The sequence below is a fragment of the Trachypithecus francoisi genome, unplaced genomic scaffold (genome assembly GCF_009764315.1).
Source record: "Trachypithecus francoisi isolate TF-2019V2 unplaced genomic scaffold, Tfra_2.0 Lachesis_group17, whole genome shotgun sequence".
NCBI classification, from domain to species: Eukaryota; Metazoa; Chordata; class Mammalia; order Primates; family Cercopithecidae; genus Trachypithecus; species Trachypithecus francoisi.
In genome coordinates this window covers 24,418,735-24,433,669 of record NW_022681462.1, presented here as the reverse complement: position 1 = coordinate 24,433,669, position 14,935 = coordinate 24,418,735, and the positions used below count along the sequence as shown (strand labels likewise).

The 14,935-nt window shown below is 41.8% G+C and overlaps 1 protein-coding gene across 13 annotated transcripts in view; it reads right to left on the bottom strand.

Annotated features, from left to right (window-relative positions):
* Nucleotides 1–14,935, bottom strand: part of STAMBP (STAM binding protein) — a 55,131-nt gene that overhangs the window by 18,619 nt on the left and 21,577 nt on the right. For all 13 annotated transcript variants that reach the window (XR_004428189.1, XR_004428190.1, XM_033175126.1 and 10 more), the window contains 5 exons: nt 9,502–9,577; nt 9,127–9,222; nt 6,344–6,710; nt 4,310–4,434; nt 3,279–3,416 (listed from right to left, as the gene is read on the bottom strand). Coding sequence is in view for 11 of the 13 variants with exons in the window: in XM_033175126.1 (XP_033031017.1) it covers nt 3,279–3,416; nt 4,310–4,434; nt 6,344–6,710; nt 9,127–9,222; nt 9,502–9,577 (802 nt within the window). In the remaining 2 variants the exon portion in view is untranslated. The remainder of the gene's footprint in view (nt 1–3,278; nt 3,417–4,309; nt 4,435–6,343; nt 6,711–9,126; nt 9,223–9,501; nt 9,578–14,935) is intronic.

The window sequence follows — 14,935 nt, the reverse complement described above, 5'->3', positions numbered from 1 at the left end:
GTTTTTGAGACAGGGTTTTCACTCTGTTGCCCAGGCTGGAGTGCAGTGGCTTGATCACGGCTCTCACTGCAGCCTTGACCTCCAGTCTCAAGCAATCTTCCTGCCTCAGCCTCCCAAGTAGCTGGGACCACAGGCGTGTGCCACCACAAATGCATAATTTTTTTAAATTTATAGAGATGAGGTCTTGCTATGTTGCCCAGGCTGGTCTTGAACTCCTGGGCTCAAGAGATCATCCCACCTTGGCCTCCCAAAGTGTTGTGATTACAGGTGTGAGCCACCACACTCAGCCTGTTTGTTTTTAATCCCGAATTAGGAAGGAATGGTGCAGAAATATTATGGAGGAAAAAAAGCTGAACTAGCTGGGCATGGTGGTGTTTGCTTGTAGTCCTAGCTACTCAGGAGGCTGAGGCAGGAGGATCACTTGGGCCCAGGAGTTCAAGGCTGTAGTGCAGTATGATTGTGCCTGTGAATAGCCACTGTACTCCAACATAAACAACAGTGATACCTCATCTCAAAAATAAATAAATAAATAAATAAGCTGAACTACTATCAATTTAGGCTCTAAATCTGTTCCCAGCTGGGCCCTCACTGATACTTAAAACGCTTTTACTCATTTGTAGCTAAGTTCTACCTGAAGTCTGTACAGAATGATTCTAACCTTTCCCCCATCTCCTCCAGTTTCTAAATCTTCCTTGGTCTCCCTCTTGCTCAACAGCAGACCTAGACTCCAACTTTATTGAGGTCAAGATTGTCTAAAACGTGTTTCCTCAACTCCTCCAAACATCATTTCAAAAATCTCTCTGTATCTTCATTTCTGTTCATTCAATCTTGTCTTGGAGGAGTGGATGGTTTTCCCCCTGTGAAGATGAATCCCTCTTTGTGCTTCTGATTCGGTCCTTCCTTATCATCACATTACCTTGATTCTCCTGCCCTTTTCCATCTCTATTGTTGGCTCATTGGGCATAAGAACATGTTCAGAAAACTACACACTAGAATGTGGATAAACTTTCAAAATGTCGAGCAAAAGAAGCAAGACACAAATATACATATGGTATAATTCCATTTACAAAAAGGTAAAAGTCAGGCAAAAGTAAACTATAGTGTTTAGAGATACATATTGAAGTGGTGAAATTATAAACGAGGCAAGGGAGAGAGGACTTCCCTCCCTTTCACACATCTCTTTGCTTCACTGCTAACTACATTCTATGTTCCCTTAGGTGGCCTGTCCCCCAGGTTGCCAGTGAACCTTTTCTTGCTTTAGACTCTTCTCCCCCTTCCAGGGCTTCCAAGATCAGCACTACATAGTGGATTCCCAGAGCCCTCTCTCCTGCTTTGACTTTGCTCCCAAGTTCTAGCCCTACATTGCCAACTGGCTGATAACTACCTCCAATGATTTGGTATCTCACCAGTACCTGAAATTCAACTTGCTCAGAACTGAACCCCACTTTCAAATCAAATCCTTCTCCTGGATCCCCTACTTTTGCTTACGAGATGATCACTGCAAGGCCCCAAACCTCTAAGTCACCATTGACTCTGAGTCATCATTCTCTATTACTCACTTCTCAAATTCTCTGAAATCCTACACTCATCTCCTCCTTCTCAAACACAATGGCATCACCCTAGATCTCATCATTATTAGATTTTTATCAGCACACTAACCTCTTAAATCATCTCCTTGCCACAACCTACCTTAAAACTGTACTTATGTTAAATTTTCTAAAGTATGGCTTTAATCATATCATTGTTCTGCTCAAAAACCTTTAAGAATTCTCCACTTACTAAAAAGTGGAACAATTCTGCCTGTCCACCCCAGACCCTCCAGAACACGGCTCTAATGTACTGCATTAAAACATATCTAGCTGGGCGCGGTAGCTCATGCCTGTAATCCCAGAACTTTGGGAAGCAAGGCGGGTGGATCACCTGAGATCACGAGTTCAAGACCAGTCTGGCCAACATGGTGAAACCCCATATCTACCAAAAATACAAAAATTAGCTGGGCATGGTGGCGGGCACTTGTAGTCCCAGCTACTTGGGAGGCTGAGGTAGGAGAATTGCTTGAATTCAGGAGGCAGAGGTTGCAGTGAGCCAAGATCTGCCATTGCACTCCACCCTAGGTGACAAGAGTGAAACAAAAAACAAAAAACAAAAATACATGTCTACCATTGTTTCCTGATATGAATCATAAATCTCAGCGAACTGGTCCCCACAATGCTCCAGGAACAGAGTCTGCCTCTTCTCTACTTGTCTGCTTCATAAGGAACTTGCCCTAGGTCCAGCTTGCCAACATTCTACTAAACCCTACCGGGCATGGTCCCTCCTTCCTCTGAATTCCACAGTGCCTTCCTGGCACCTCTTGAAACCCTTAGCACATTCTGCCCCAGGTGAAGTTATTAATTGTCTATTTATTTAATCTCCTTCATGAGGCTAAAATCATACCTTACTCAAATTTGTATCCCCTGGCAGATAAGGAACAAGTTTTCTCTCCCCCATCTACTACAATGGGGGTGTGGTGGGGATACACAATAACAGGCAAATCATCAACATGAATGTAATTGAACAGAAGAAAGGACGGAAGGCACACGGGACTGCCTCACAGGTCAGTCTTTCCCAAATTCTGGCATACAAGCATGTGTAATCCAAGAATAAGCCAATTTATTTGCAACTCTGTCATACAACATAAAATGCAGCTTGGGTTATGAGAGTGAGGGGTTAAAAAGGAATAGAAAGAAAAATTTAAAAATAATCTTTAGGGAAGGCATCATATTTTACCTGAACATTACCAGAAGGCTGCACAAGATATGCAGACACTTGAAAATGATGTGTATTTATAGCCCTTCTTGTTTATATAAAGGTGCTTTAAGAAAGACCAAATGCAAGCATCTGAATTAACCTCCTTGGCTCATTTAAAATATTTTGAGTTGTATACCTTTAAGGAACATCATCTGTATACAGTAGGCATAGTCTCTAAGGTCAATGTCCACATGTATTCTAGGCCAGCATCCCATCACCAGTCACACTCAGAGGGTAACTAGAACTTTAGGGAAAACAGTTTATTTTTACTAAAAAATAAATTAAAAGTTTAAAAAAATTAAAAGCCCTAAGTGGGAAGCAAACAGTATTGAAGTACAATAGTCAAGTATGCTAAGGACCGCATCCAAAAGCGAGAAAAACAATAAATAATCTAGATATAATTGACTTCGTTCAAAGAAACACGCAGTGTGTTTATACCACCACGGGAGAGGCGGAGACTACCTCTCAGAGAGCTCAGAATTGCTTACATGAATCCAGCCCAGTGTGATGAGGCCCTGCTGATCCTGTATGAGGAAAAGTTCTTCTTCGTTCTCTGTGTTGCAGTAATCAGACCCAGCACTTTGCTTGGGGATGAGAACATGAGTAATGGTAAATTCATTCCTCATCTGCCAAAGGAGAAAACAGCTGGTCACAATTTTCTAGCACTCATGCAATCCTGCTCCACTCCATCCCGAAAGTGGAAACGTAAGCATCTATACGAGTAAAAGCCCTTCCCACACAGCAGAAGTCCTGCCACTCAGTGGTTCACGACCTTGGCTGCTCATGCACGTTGCCTGGGGTGCTCTGTACAGCAACCGATGCAGAGACCAACCCTAGAACTCTGCAGCCTGGGCAAACATCACAGCCCTGAGGGAATTTCCTGCTGTGCCAAACTGGTCTGCTCAGAAGCTCTGAGTAGAGTACCATTTATCTTCCCTTGCTCAGGTCTAAAGTCGTTTTCCTGTCACTGTTTCCTTAAGTCCATCTCATCCCATAAGCCTCAGCTTACATTTACTCCACTTCATTTATTTATTCATTCAGCAGTAATGGGTTCTTTAAGTGCCTCCATTTAGTGACCTTTCCTTCCTCAAAATTCCCAATACTTACACTGTACATATTTTTCAGCATGATGGTTAGACTTGAGTGCATGTCTGCCTTCTCCCCAAAGTGACTGGGCACTTTTCGTGGACTCATACTATGTGCTTTACATATTTTATATTCCCAGGTCCTACCATAAATTAGGTACTAAAAAAACTGATATGTAGATAATGACTGGATCTTCCTACCAAGTTTAAAATTAGGTATTTCTTACTAATAGCATTAAAATAATCACTTCAATTCAATCAATCAATACAGGGTCACCAAATTCAAAGTGACACGAAATTATGCAATCCACGGTTCCTTCAGTGGAGGGATTGGTACAAAGAGTAACTGACCCTGGATATTTTCTCTGGGAGTCACAGGATGCCAAGAGGGAAAGAAACAGTTTTGGTTCAGACAAGAGTTTGGTTTTTTTTACCAGTTTTCCACAGAGAATTCCACATGTCTCCACTCCCCGGGCAGTGTTGGCACTGGCTAACTGGAGAAACTGTGGACACAGTCGCCCGGGCACCACCACATGGCGCAATCCATCGATTGTAGGAACTGTAATGGAGAAAGGTGAAAAGTCTGAGATCACTGAACCCCGCCTCCTCAAGCAGTCCTCATAGCCAGCAGCCCTGGGAGAGCAACATTAAGCCACTGGGATCCCTCCAGCTTCAGGCAGTGAGTGGGGATCTCATTCTAACCACACCAAAACAAGGGTTATAAAGTCTCTTCTCCAATCTTGGGCCACAGCTTTAAGGAGCACATTACTTCAAGAAGAGAAAATAGTAGGCTTTAATTATTCAAGTTAAGAAAAGGGCAAACTACTAACTTAAGAAAAGTTTTCTTAAAAATAACCTTAAGAATGTAATTGGATTGTTTGTAACTCAAAGGATAAATGCTTGAGGGGATGGATACCCCATTCTCCATGATGTGCTTATTTCTTTTTTTTTTTTTTTCCTGAGACGGAGTCTCGCTCTGTCACCCAGGCTGGAGTGCAGTGGCCCGATCTCAGCTCACTGCAAGCTCCACCTCCCGGGTTCACGCCATTCTCCTGCCTCAGCCTCCCGAGGAGCTGGGACTACAGGTGTCCGCCACCTCGCCCGGCTAGTTTTTTGTATTTTTTAGTAGAGACGGGGTTTCACCATGTTAGCCAGGATGGTCTCAATCTCCTGACCTCGTGATCTGCCTGTCTCGGCCTCCCAAAGTGCTGGGATTACAGGCTTGAGCCACTGCACCCGGCGATGTGCTTATTTCATATTGCATGCCTGTACCAAAACATCTCATGTACCCCATAAATATACCCACCTACTATATACCCACAAAAACTTAAAAAATAAAAGTAAAAAATAAAATTTAGTAGGGAAAAAAGACAAATTCTTTAAACATTCAGGAATTTTCTGTCAGAATCTAATACAAAGAATTAAAAAAAAACCTCCCTGCTGTGGTTTGACTGTGTCTCCCAAAGTTCATGTTATGGAAACTTAATTCCTAATGCAAAATTATTGAGAGGTGGGATCTAAGAGGTGATGAGGCTATGAGGGATCTTTGTTTGCCCTTCCACCCTTCTGTCGTGGGATGACGCAGCAAGAAGGCCCTTGCCAGGCCCCTGGATCTTGGACTTCCCACTCTCCAGAACTATGAACCAAATAAATTTGTGTTCATTATAAATTACCCAGCCTCAAGTATTCTGTTATAGCAGCACAAAATGGACTAAGACACTGCCCATTCGTCGGAACTTTTAATTTTAAATCTTTATCTCAGATAAGAATATCAGAGTATGACTTTAAAAGAAATACACTAGTGTATATTCTTGAGAATGGAAAACAATCTGGGCAGTTATTTACTTCTGAACTTAGTCTTCTGGAAGAAGTTAAAATGCCAAACCACAACAAAATAAAAAATACAGTGCAGTCCCCCAAAAAAGGCATGAACAAAGCAGGATCATAAAAAATGCCAAGAATGGACCCAGTTTCTGAACACCATGGAGAAACTCCATGAGACAGCCAGCAAGCTAAAGTTAGGAAGTGTCTCTCACAGCTATATTTTCATATTTTAAAAAAAAAGTGGGGGGGGGGGAAGATATTCTGCTTTTGAGTATTCAACAGCAAGATCTGAATTGCTAGAGAGGTAACAAAGTCAGAGCAGGAGACACACAGTCACACAGCAGTCTGATGATGTTATATCTGAGGATTATGAAATAGGTTTGGCAAATTCCTTTCCTTTCAACTAAAAAGTTGATAGTCTGACTTTCAAGAATAACATTAAGCTCTTCAGAAAATCGACCAGACTAGGTTTCAGCAAGGCCACTTTTATAATAGAGCCAGTGTATTAGGACACAGTACAGCAATACTTATCAGATGGGTTTCTGTGACCAAAGCTTAATGAGTGGGATCTTAGGTTGACCCCATCAGAATGATACTGTTTGGCTGCAACTGAGAAAGAAGAGGACATCAGCAAATGCACTTACTACTTTCTGAGTTGCTTAGTGCTCCAGGTTTCAAGGACCTGTCCACCACAGGTGGCTTAGCTGGCCTTACAGTTGTGTGACAGTCTGAAGGCTGTGTGGATGAGACAGGTGAGGTGGGGAACACATCTAAGGAGGGCTTCTCCAAGTCAGGCACTAGCGGGCCACCTAGGCCAGGGTCCACCTTCCCAAACTCCTGTACAATTTTCAGTCGCTCTTTTTCTAGCTCCTGGTTCCGGATCATCTCCTCGAAGGCATGGAACTGTTCCTGTTCCAATTGCTGCTGCTTCTGTTGTGCTACCCTCTGTTTTTCCTTTTCCAGCTCTTGCTGGATGGCCATGTTTCGGGCCAATTCCTCTGCTTCCTTCTTCTACAAAGAGAGAAAATTTAGGCTAACACTTCACACCTCAGTGACTTCACACTTCAGGAGAACAAGGCTTTTTAAGCACAGAGATTTCCAAAATGTACTTCTGCTCTGGCCTGATTACCTAACACAGGCTTCATGCTTTCCTCAGTATCTTTATACCTATGGAGTTAGTCACCACCCCCTTCTATCCGGCCACTGTACCTATCTCCAAGGACAATTAAAATCCCAATCCTCTCAGTATCCTCCTGGCAATGATTCTACCTAACGCACTTTCCTCTTCCTTGAAATCTTTTTCTTTTTTTTTGAGACAGGGTCTCACTCTATTTCCCAGGCTGAAGTGCAATGGCATGATCACAGCTCACTGCAGCCTCGACCTCCCAGGCTCAAGCGATCCTCCCACTTCAGCCTCCTGAGCAGGTGGGACCACAGGCGTGCACCACCACACCTGGCTAATTTTTGTAATTTTTGTAGAGACAGGGTTTCGCCATGTTGCCCAGGCTAGTCTTGAACTCCTGGGCTCAAATAATCTGCCCACCTTGGCCTCCTGAAGTGCTGGGATTCCAGGCGTGAGCCACAGTGTCTGGCCTGAAATCTTGATGCAACTTATTGTCTGTGTTCTCCCAACCTGTATCACAGTTTCATTCTCTCTGTGTCATGTATATATTCTATATTTCAAGCAAGGCTATAAAATAGAACCAGAACCAAACTTATATCTGCTATTTTGGGGGTCTCTACTGAATTTTTTTTTTTTTTTTAGAGAGAGAATCTCACTCTGTCACCCAGACTGGACTGTAGTGGCTAATCATGGCTCACTGCAGCCTCAATCTCCCTGGGCTCAGGTGATCCTCCCATCTCAGTCTCCCAAATAGCTGAAACCAGAGGTGCGTGCCACCACACTAATTTTTGTATTTTTTTGTAGAGAGGGGGTTTCACCATGTTGCCCAGGCTGGTCTCGAACTCCTGTGCTTAAGCAATCACCCACCTCAGCCTCCCAAAGTGCTAGCATTACAGGCATGAGCGACCACGCCTGGCCTTCTACTGAATTTTAACCCAAAATGAAGCCTCTGAAATTTTTATGGTTTTTATGTATTTGTTCAACACAGAGTGACATTTTAAGCTAATAAGAAATACTTGAGTGGCACTTGGATTTAAAAAAAAAAAAAAAGAAAGAAATGCTAAGTGATAACCTCCTCCTTAAAGCTTACACTCATTTGTCGCTTTAGAAACATATACCTCAGGCCGGGCGTGGTGGCTCACGCCTGTAATCCCAGCACTTTGGGAGGCCGAGACAGGCGGATCACGAGGTCAGGAGATCGGGACCATCCTGGCTAACACGGTGAAACCCTGTCTCTACTAAAAATACAAAAAAATTAGCCAGGCATGGTGGCGGGCGCTTGTAGTCCCGGCTACTCGGGAGGCTGAGGCAGGAGAATGGCGTGAACCTGGGAGGTGGCGGAGCTTGCAGTGAGCAGAGATCGTGCCACTGCACTCCAGCCTGGGGGACAGAGCAAGACTCCATCTCAAAAAAAAAAAAAAAAAAAAGAAATATATACCTCATAGCTGTTCATCCCTCTGCTGATTTTCAACATCAGAGTCCAGAATAGAGACCAGCAGACAGCTACATAACAGCCTGTGAGTGGCTGGAGTATGTATTCACAGCTGGCCACTGACAGCGCCCTAGGAGTTTCTCCACATGTTTTAACTGACTCTTCCCAAAAAGATCATTTGAAAATAGCTTGAAATTGCTGGGTGCAGCGGCTCACGCCTGTAATCCCAGCACTTTGGAAGGCCGAGGCAGGCAGATCACCTGAGGTCAGGAGTTTGAGACCAGCCTGGCCAATATGGTGAAACCTTATCTCTACTAAAAATACAAAAATCAGCCGGGTGTGGTGGCAGATGGCTGCAGTCCCAGTCACTTGGGAGGCTGAGGTAGGAGAATTACTTAAACTGGGGAGGCAGAGTTTGCAGTGAGCTGAGATTGTGCCACTGCACTCTAGCCTAGGTGACAGAGTGAGACTGTCTCAAAAAAAAAAAAAAAAAAAAAAAAGCTTGAAAAGTCAATTCTTATAAATAGCTTCAGGTATAATCAAATGTGAATGAAACCCTCAAATTCTTTGATCTAAAAACCTATGTTATGGAGAGAATGTTCATTGTTCTTAAGATTCTCACTCTAGATATAGCAGGTAGGCAACAGATTTTCTGTCCCTCAAGTCACTCTCTTCAACAAATAGGCTATATCTGTGTTACAATCCTGAGCCTAACCACTGGTGGTATTCTACTTTTTTGAGTTTCTGGTCTTTGCCCAAAAAAGGTGAAACAGCACATTAAAAGCACAGGATATATTGAAATGTCATATTACAATCCCAGGGCACAGTCTAAAAAAGCAAAATAATTTTCTTCTTGGCTGTTGTATACTGACCTTTTCTTCATTATATTCTGTATATTCTTTGGTATATCGTTTTAACAGTTCTGCCTTCAGCTCTTCTGCTTTGGGAAATGCAATCTCCTTTAATTTCTGAGACACCAAACAGAAAATAGAATTAGAACAATACCAGAAAATTAAGAGAATCCAAAAGAAGACTTAAGTCAAGTTGGTGATTGCAACATTTCCCAAAATGATTTAAAATACCCCCTACTGTACCATACCTGCTACTTTAGAACTGTTCTGGTGAAATGGCCTTATTTCCTATTGTAGGATCTGATACTCAGATGCAGAGACTACTACTTTTATCTTGAAGTCAGTCTGTACTGCTCTGAAGCTTTTAGATGGGCAACAGTGACAGTCAAGACCCACCTTTACTGTGTCTTTCTTTTCAGGAATGACAGCAGATTTGTAATCTCGATGCTTTGGTAGTTTCTCAATAAAGAGCCTAAGGAAACAGTTAAAAATGATTATGAAACAAATGGTCCAAATGTCCATAAGACCCTAAAGCTAAATGCAACCCCCTTATCCTGAAGCCCTTACATGAAATGAAAGGTTCTAGAAGTGCAGCTAGCACACCCAGCTGGGCCATGCTCCCTTCCCATCTCTATCTCCCTAAAAAGCCAGAGTCTTTTCCTCTACTCTCCAACTAGGCAGCAAGCACCAGATTCCCACAATGAAAAGGATGGCCAAAAAAATTTGTAAAAGCCTTTCATGTGCCCACAAATGTACCTCCAAAGAAAGAGATCTTTTTCTTGTGACGTGACAGACTTTCAAAGGAAAGGGCTTCTGTCACAAAGCAGTCTTCAGAGAACAGTTTGGCAGCCATGGGCAGGAAGAGAAAACCATGTTTCCTTACTACTTCTAGTTCTTACGTAACCTTTAACTTTGGCTTTTTTCCTTTGGGATTCATGTTCCTTCAAAGAAGAATATTACTTTGCATCATATAAAATGCATGGAAATACTTAGTGCATGTGTTCCATGCACATAGTATGTGCATATTACATGTTAGTAAGTATTGTCTTTGATGAAAAGTGCTTAGATAAATATAAGATGCTAGATTTCATCTTTTGGTTCTTGTCCTTGGCTCTAAAGCTCAATGGGGAGAATAAACTGAATCAATTCACAAATCTCTAACATTTAAGACATCTACTTAGGAGCAGTGAAAATAAATAAAAGTCCAGTAACTTGTCACAGAAAGAAAGTGGCAGATTCAGAATTTCAACATGAGCAGGCTGGCTCCAGAGCCTATTCTTTTAACTACCACGCCATACTTCTTCCATATGGTTTCTGGAATGTCTAGAAATACTGGAGGGGTACTGAACAAAGATGTCTTTTAACAGAATTAAGTTATAATACACAGAAACTGAGATTTAAAAAAAATAAATTGAAGGTAGCTTGTCGATAGCCCCAAAATATTATATTGTAGTTGGGATAAACTCTTTTCCACTTACTGCCCATGGGACAGGCGTAATTGGAAGAGGAAGCCTCAATAAGGAAAAAAGATGACCCCCACCAAAACAAACTTTATAAAGATAAGTCCTCATCCTTTTTTTTTTTTTTGAGATGGAGTCTCGCTGTGTCGCCCAGGCTGGAGTGCAGTGGCACGATCTTGGCTCACTGCAAGCTCCGCCTCCCGGGTTCACGCCATTCTCCTGCCTCAGCCTCCGGAGTAGCTGGGACTACAGGCTCCCGCCACCTCGCCCAGCTAGTTTTTTGTATTTTTAGTAGAGACAGGGTTTCACCAGGTTAGCCAGGATGGTCTCGATCTCCTGACCTCATGGTCCGCCCACCTTGGCCTCCCAGAGTGCTGGGATTACAGGCGTGAAGTTTCATTTTCATCCAACTTGACAAGGCTCTTCAAGGCAGGGATGGACTCTAAAATAAAAATGGTTCTTTAAAAAGCTTCCTTTTGAGTTCATGAAGAAGATATAAAACAGGCTGGGTGTGGTGGCTCATGCCTGTAATTCCAGCACTTTGGGAGACTGAGGCAGGAAGACTGCTTGAGCCCAGGAGTTCAAGACCAGCCTGGGTAACAGAGTGAGACCTTGTCTCTATTTATATTTTTAAATTTATATATATATATATAAACAAAACAAAACATAAAAACACCCCACAAAAATTAGCTAGGTGTGATAGTATGCACCTGTAGTCCCAGCTGCTTGGGAGGCTGAGGCTGGAGGATCTCTCAATCCCAGAAGCCTGAGCTTACTTACAGTGAGCTTTGATCACACCACTGCACTCCAGCCTGGGTGACAGAGGGAGATCCTGTCTCTATTTAAAAAAAAAAAAAATGAAAGAAAGATATAAAACAGTTTCCTTGAAGTCTATATTTAAAAGAAACACAGATTCATTTGTTCAAACCATAAAGTCCTGAAGAATCTATTACGATAAATAAGATACATTTCTTATATTTTAGAGACTGATAGATGATTCAGTAGAACTCTAACCTTAGCCCCAAAAGCCAAGATACATATTAATATTTACCACCTTTAGCAGGCTGAATGTGCTTTGTATTGAGGCCTGAATCAGCTAAGAAAGTACTATGTCATACAAACACCATGTTTTATGTCCACTTATACTTTCATTATAGAACTAGACTGTGAGCTTCCTGAGGCCAGAGATTTCTATGTTTCCTGCTTCTTTGTATACTCCTTGGAAGTCAGCACAGTGCCTTGTATAAAGAGGCACTCAATAAATATTTGATGAATAAACATTACATATATGTAAATGTATGTACATATACACAGTAAGTCCTTAATGTTGCTAGATTCTTGGAAACTGTGACTTTAAGCACAATGACACATAACAAAACCAACTTTACCATGCACTAATTGACATAAACAAGAGTTAAGCTCCTTTGACCTATCCTGGTCACAAAAACACCAGACTTCTAAATACAGACCAAAACACTTCTAATATTAGACACTGAAATAAATGTTAGCTATACATACATTTAAGAAAGACTTATATAAACAAGTATGTAAATGATTTATCTGCTTATTTAGTTCCAGGTGGCCAGAGTCCATCCCAGCAGCTCAAGGCCAAGGCGGGAACCAACCCTGGAGAGGATGCCATCCCATCGCAGGGCACACTCACACATACACTTGTACTCATTCAGACTGGGGACAATTCAGACATGCCAGTTCACCTAACGTGCAGACCTTTGGGATATGGGAAGAAGCTTGAATACCCAGAGAAAACACACACAGACATGGGGAGAATGTGCAGACTCCACACAGACAGTGGCCCCAGGCAGGAATGGATTTTTCTTTTCTCATCAACATTAAAACGAAACGACATTGGACAAAACGACATTATTTGACAACCTGCCATATTTATTTACTTCGCTTTGTAAGTATATAAACAGGAAGTATATACAGAAATGAGAGCAGGGGAAATAGAACAGATAAGAGTGGCATGAAACTTTTTACCAAATACCTTTCTATATTACTTTGACTTTGAACCATGTAATGGAATCTAGTTTATAAGTAAAACAAAAAACAAACAAACAAACAAAACCCTCCCAGATCTGTACATGAATAGCTTTCCCTTGCTTCAACAACTGTAGCCAGTTGTTTTCTGAATGGAGACAGATAGGCAAAAAGGTCTCCTGAAACAGACAATGGGCAACATAATCCATTACTCATACTGGAGGTAAAAGAACTTAGTGGTTAGGAGGGGTGGCTCTGGAGCCACTCTGCCTGGGCTCAAATCCTAGTTTTGCCATTTACTAACTGTATGACGCTGGGCAAGTCACTTAATCTCACCATTACTCAGTTATTTGCAGGGGTGTCCAAACTTTTGGCTTCCCTGGGCCACACTGGAAGAACTGTCTTGGCCCATACATAAAATACACTAACACTACCTAGCTAATGAGCTTTAAAAAAGGTGATATCTGCCACAATAGATAAGCAAAAAAGTCCTCGAATTCAAAGGGTTGGACATGGCCTGTCTATAAAATTGTATAGATGGAGACAAACTAGTACTCCCTGACAGGCTTGCTGTAACACTTAAAGAGATAATAAAATGCTAAACACAGTATCTAGTACACAGTCAATATTTGCTATGGGTTTGATTTTTTTAAACAAATAAACAAAAAATGTGAGCAAGAATAAGAGATGAAGATGCTAACACTAGCATCATGTACAGGTCTGGGAGTTTTTTCTTTACTTATAAACTAGACTCCATGACATGGTTCAAAGTTCTATCCCTAGAGACTTTCTAGGGATAGAAAGCGGTGGCCCAGATGTATACTGTTCTCTGGGGTTATATCTGGTTGCAGCCTAGAGAGAGGAAATGTACCAAAGTAAACAAAGATATGATGGCAAAAACACAAGCAAAATGACGTAATAAACAATGAAAAAAGAAGACATAAGCAGAAAAGTAAATACAAAAGGTGAATATATGAAATAATGCTGAATCCACTCATAATTAAAGAAATTCAAATTAGGATGAGATACTATTTTCCTCCATCGGATTGGCAAAGGCGTAAAGGTTGATTATACCTGGTATAGAGAAATGGAGCTTAAAGGTTGATTATACCTGGAATAGAGAAATGGGATCCCCACACAGTGTTAGCAAGATTGTAAATTAATATAACCTTTTATCTTAAGGGAGGGAAAATGGAAGCTAATTATTCAAAATTTAAAATGGGTATATCCTTTATTTTGAATTTGTATTATTTATTTATTTTTAATTTTTAAAATTAATTAATTTATTTTTTTTGAGACAACGTCTTGCTCTGTCGCCCAGGTTGGAGTGCAGTGGGGCAATCTTGGCTCACTGCAACCTCTACCTCCCAGGTTCAAGTGATTCTCCTGCCTCAGCCTCCTGAGTAGCTGGGATTAGAGGCACCCGCTATCTATCCTGCCCAGTTAATTTTTGTAGGTTTAGTAGAGGTGGGGTTTCACGCCATGTTGACCAGGCTGGTCACCTGGTTGACCTCAGGTGATCTGCCTGCATCAGCCTCCCAAAATGCTGGGATTACAGGCGTAAACCACTGCATCCAACTTAAAATGTGTATATCCTTTAAACTCACAATTCTATCTCTAGGAATTTATCCTAGGGATCATTATAAAATAGTACAAAGATATATGTATAAAAATATTCAATACAGCATTGTTCAAAAAGGTAGAAAAAAACTGGAAAAAAAAAAAAAAAAAAACCAAAAACCTAAACGTCCATCAATAGGGGATTGTTTAAAAAATAATGTGCATTCAGGCCGGGCGCGGTGGCTCACGCCTGTAATCCCAGCACCTTGGGAGGCTGAGACGGGCAGATCACGAGGTCAGGAGATCGAGACCATCTGGCTAACACAGTGAAACCCCGTCTCTACTAAAAAAATACAAAATACTAGCCGGGCGAGGTGGCGGGCGCCTGTAGTCCCAGCTACTTGGGAGGCTGAGGCAGGAGAATGGCGTAAACCGGGAGGTGGAGCTTGCAGTGAGCTGAGATCCGGCCACTGCACTCCAGCCTGGGCAACAGGGTGAGACTCTGTCTCAAAAAAAAAAAAAAAAAAAAAATGTATGTGCATTCAAAAGTGAAGACAATGTAATCACTCACCCGTTCATTCAGTGAATATTTACTGAACATCTACTACGGGGTCCAGATTATTCTAAAGGTTGGGGATATGGCAGTGAACAATACAGTCAAAAATTCCTCCCCACCATAGAGTGTACATTACAGTGGGGGAACAGACAATAAACAGAAGTATGCTAGGAAAGTCATTAATAGGGAAGGGGGATAGAAAGTGATAGGGGAATGGTCAAAATTTGAGATAGAGCAGCTAACGAAGTCATCAGCA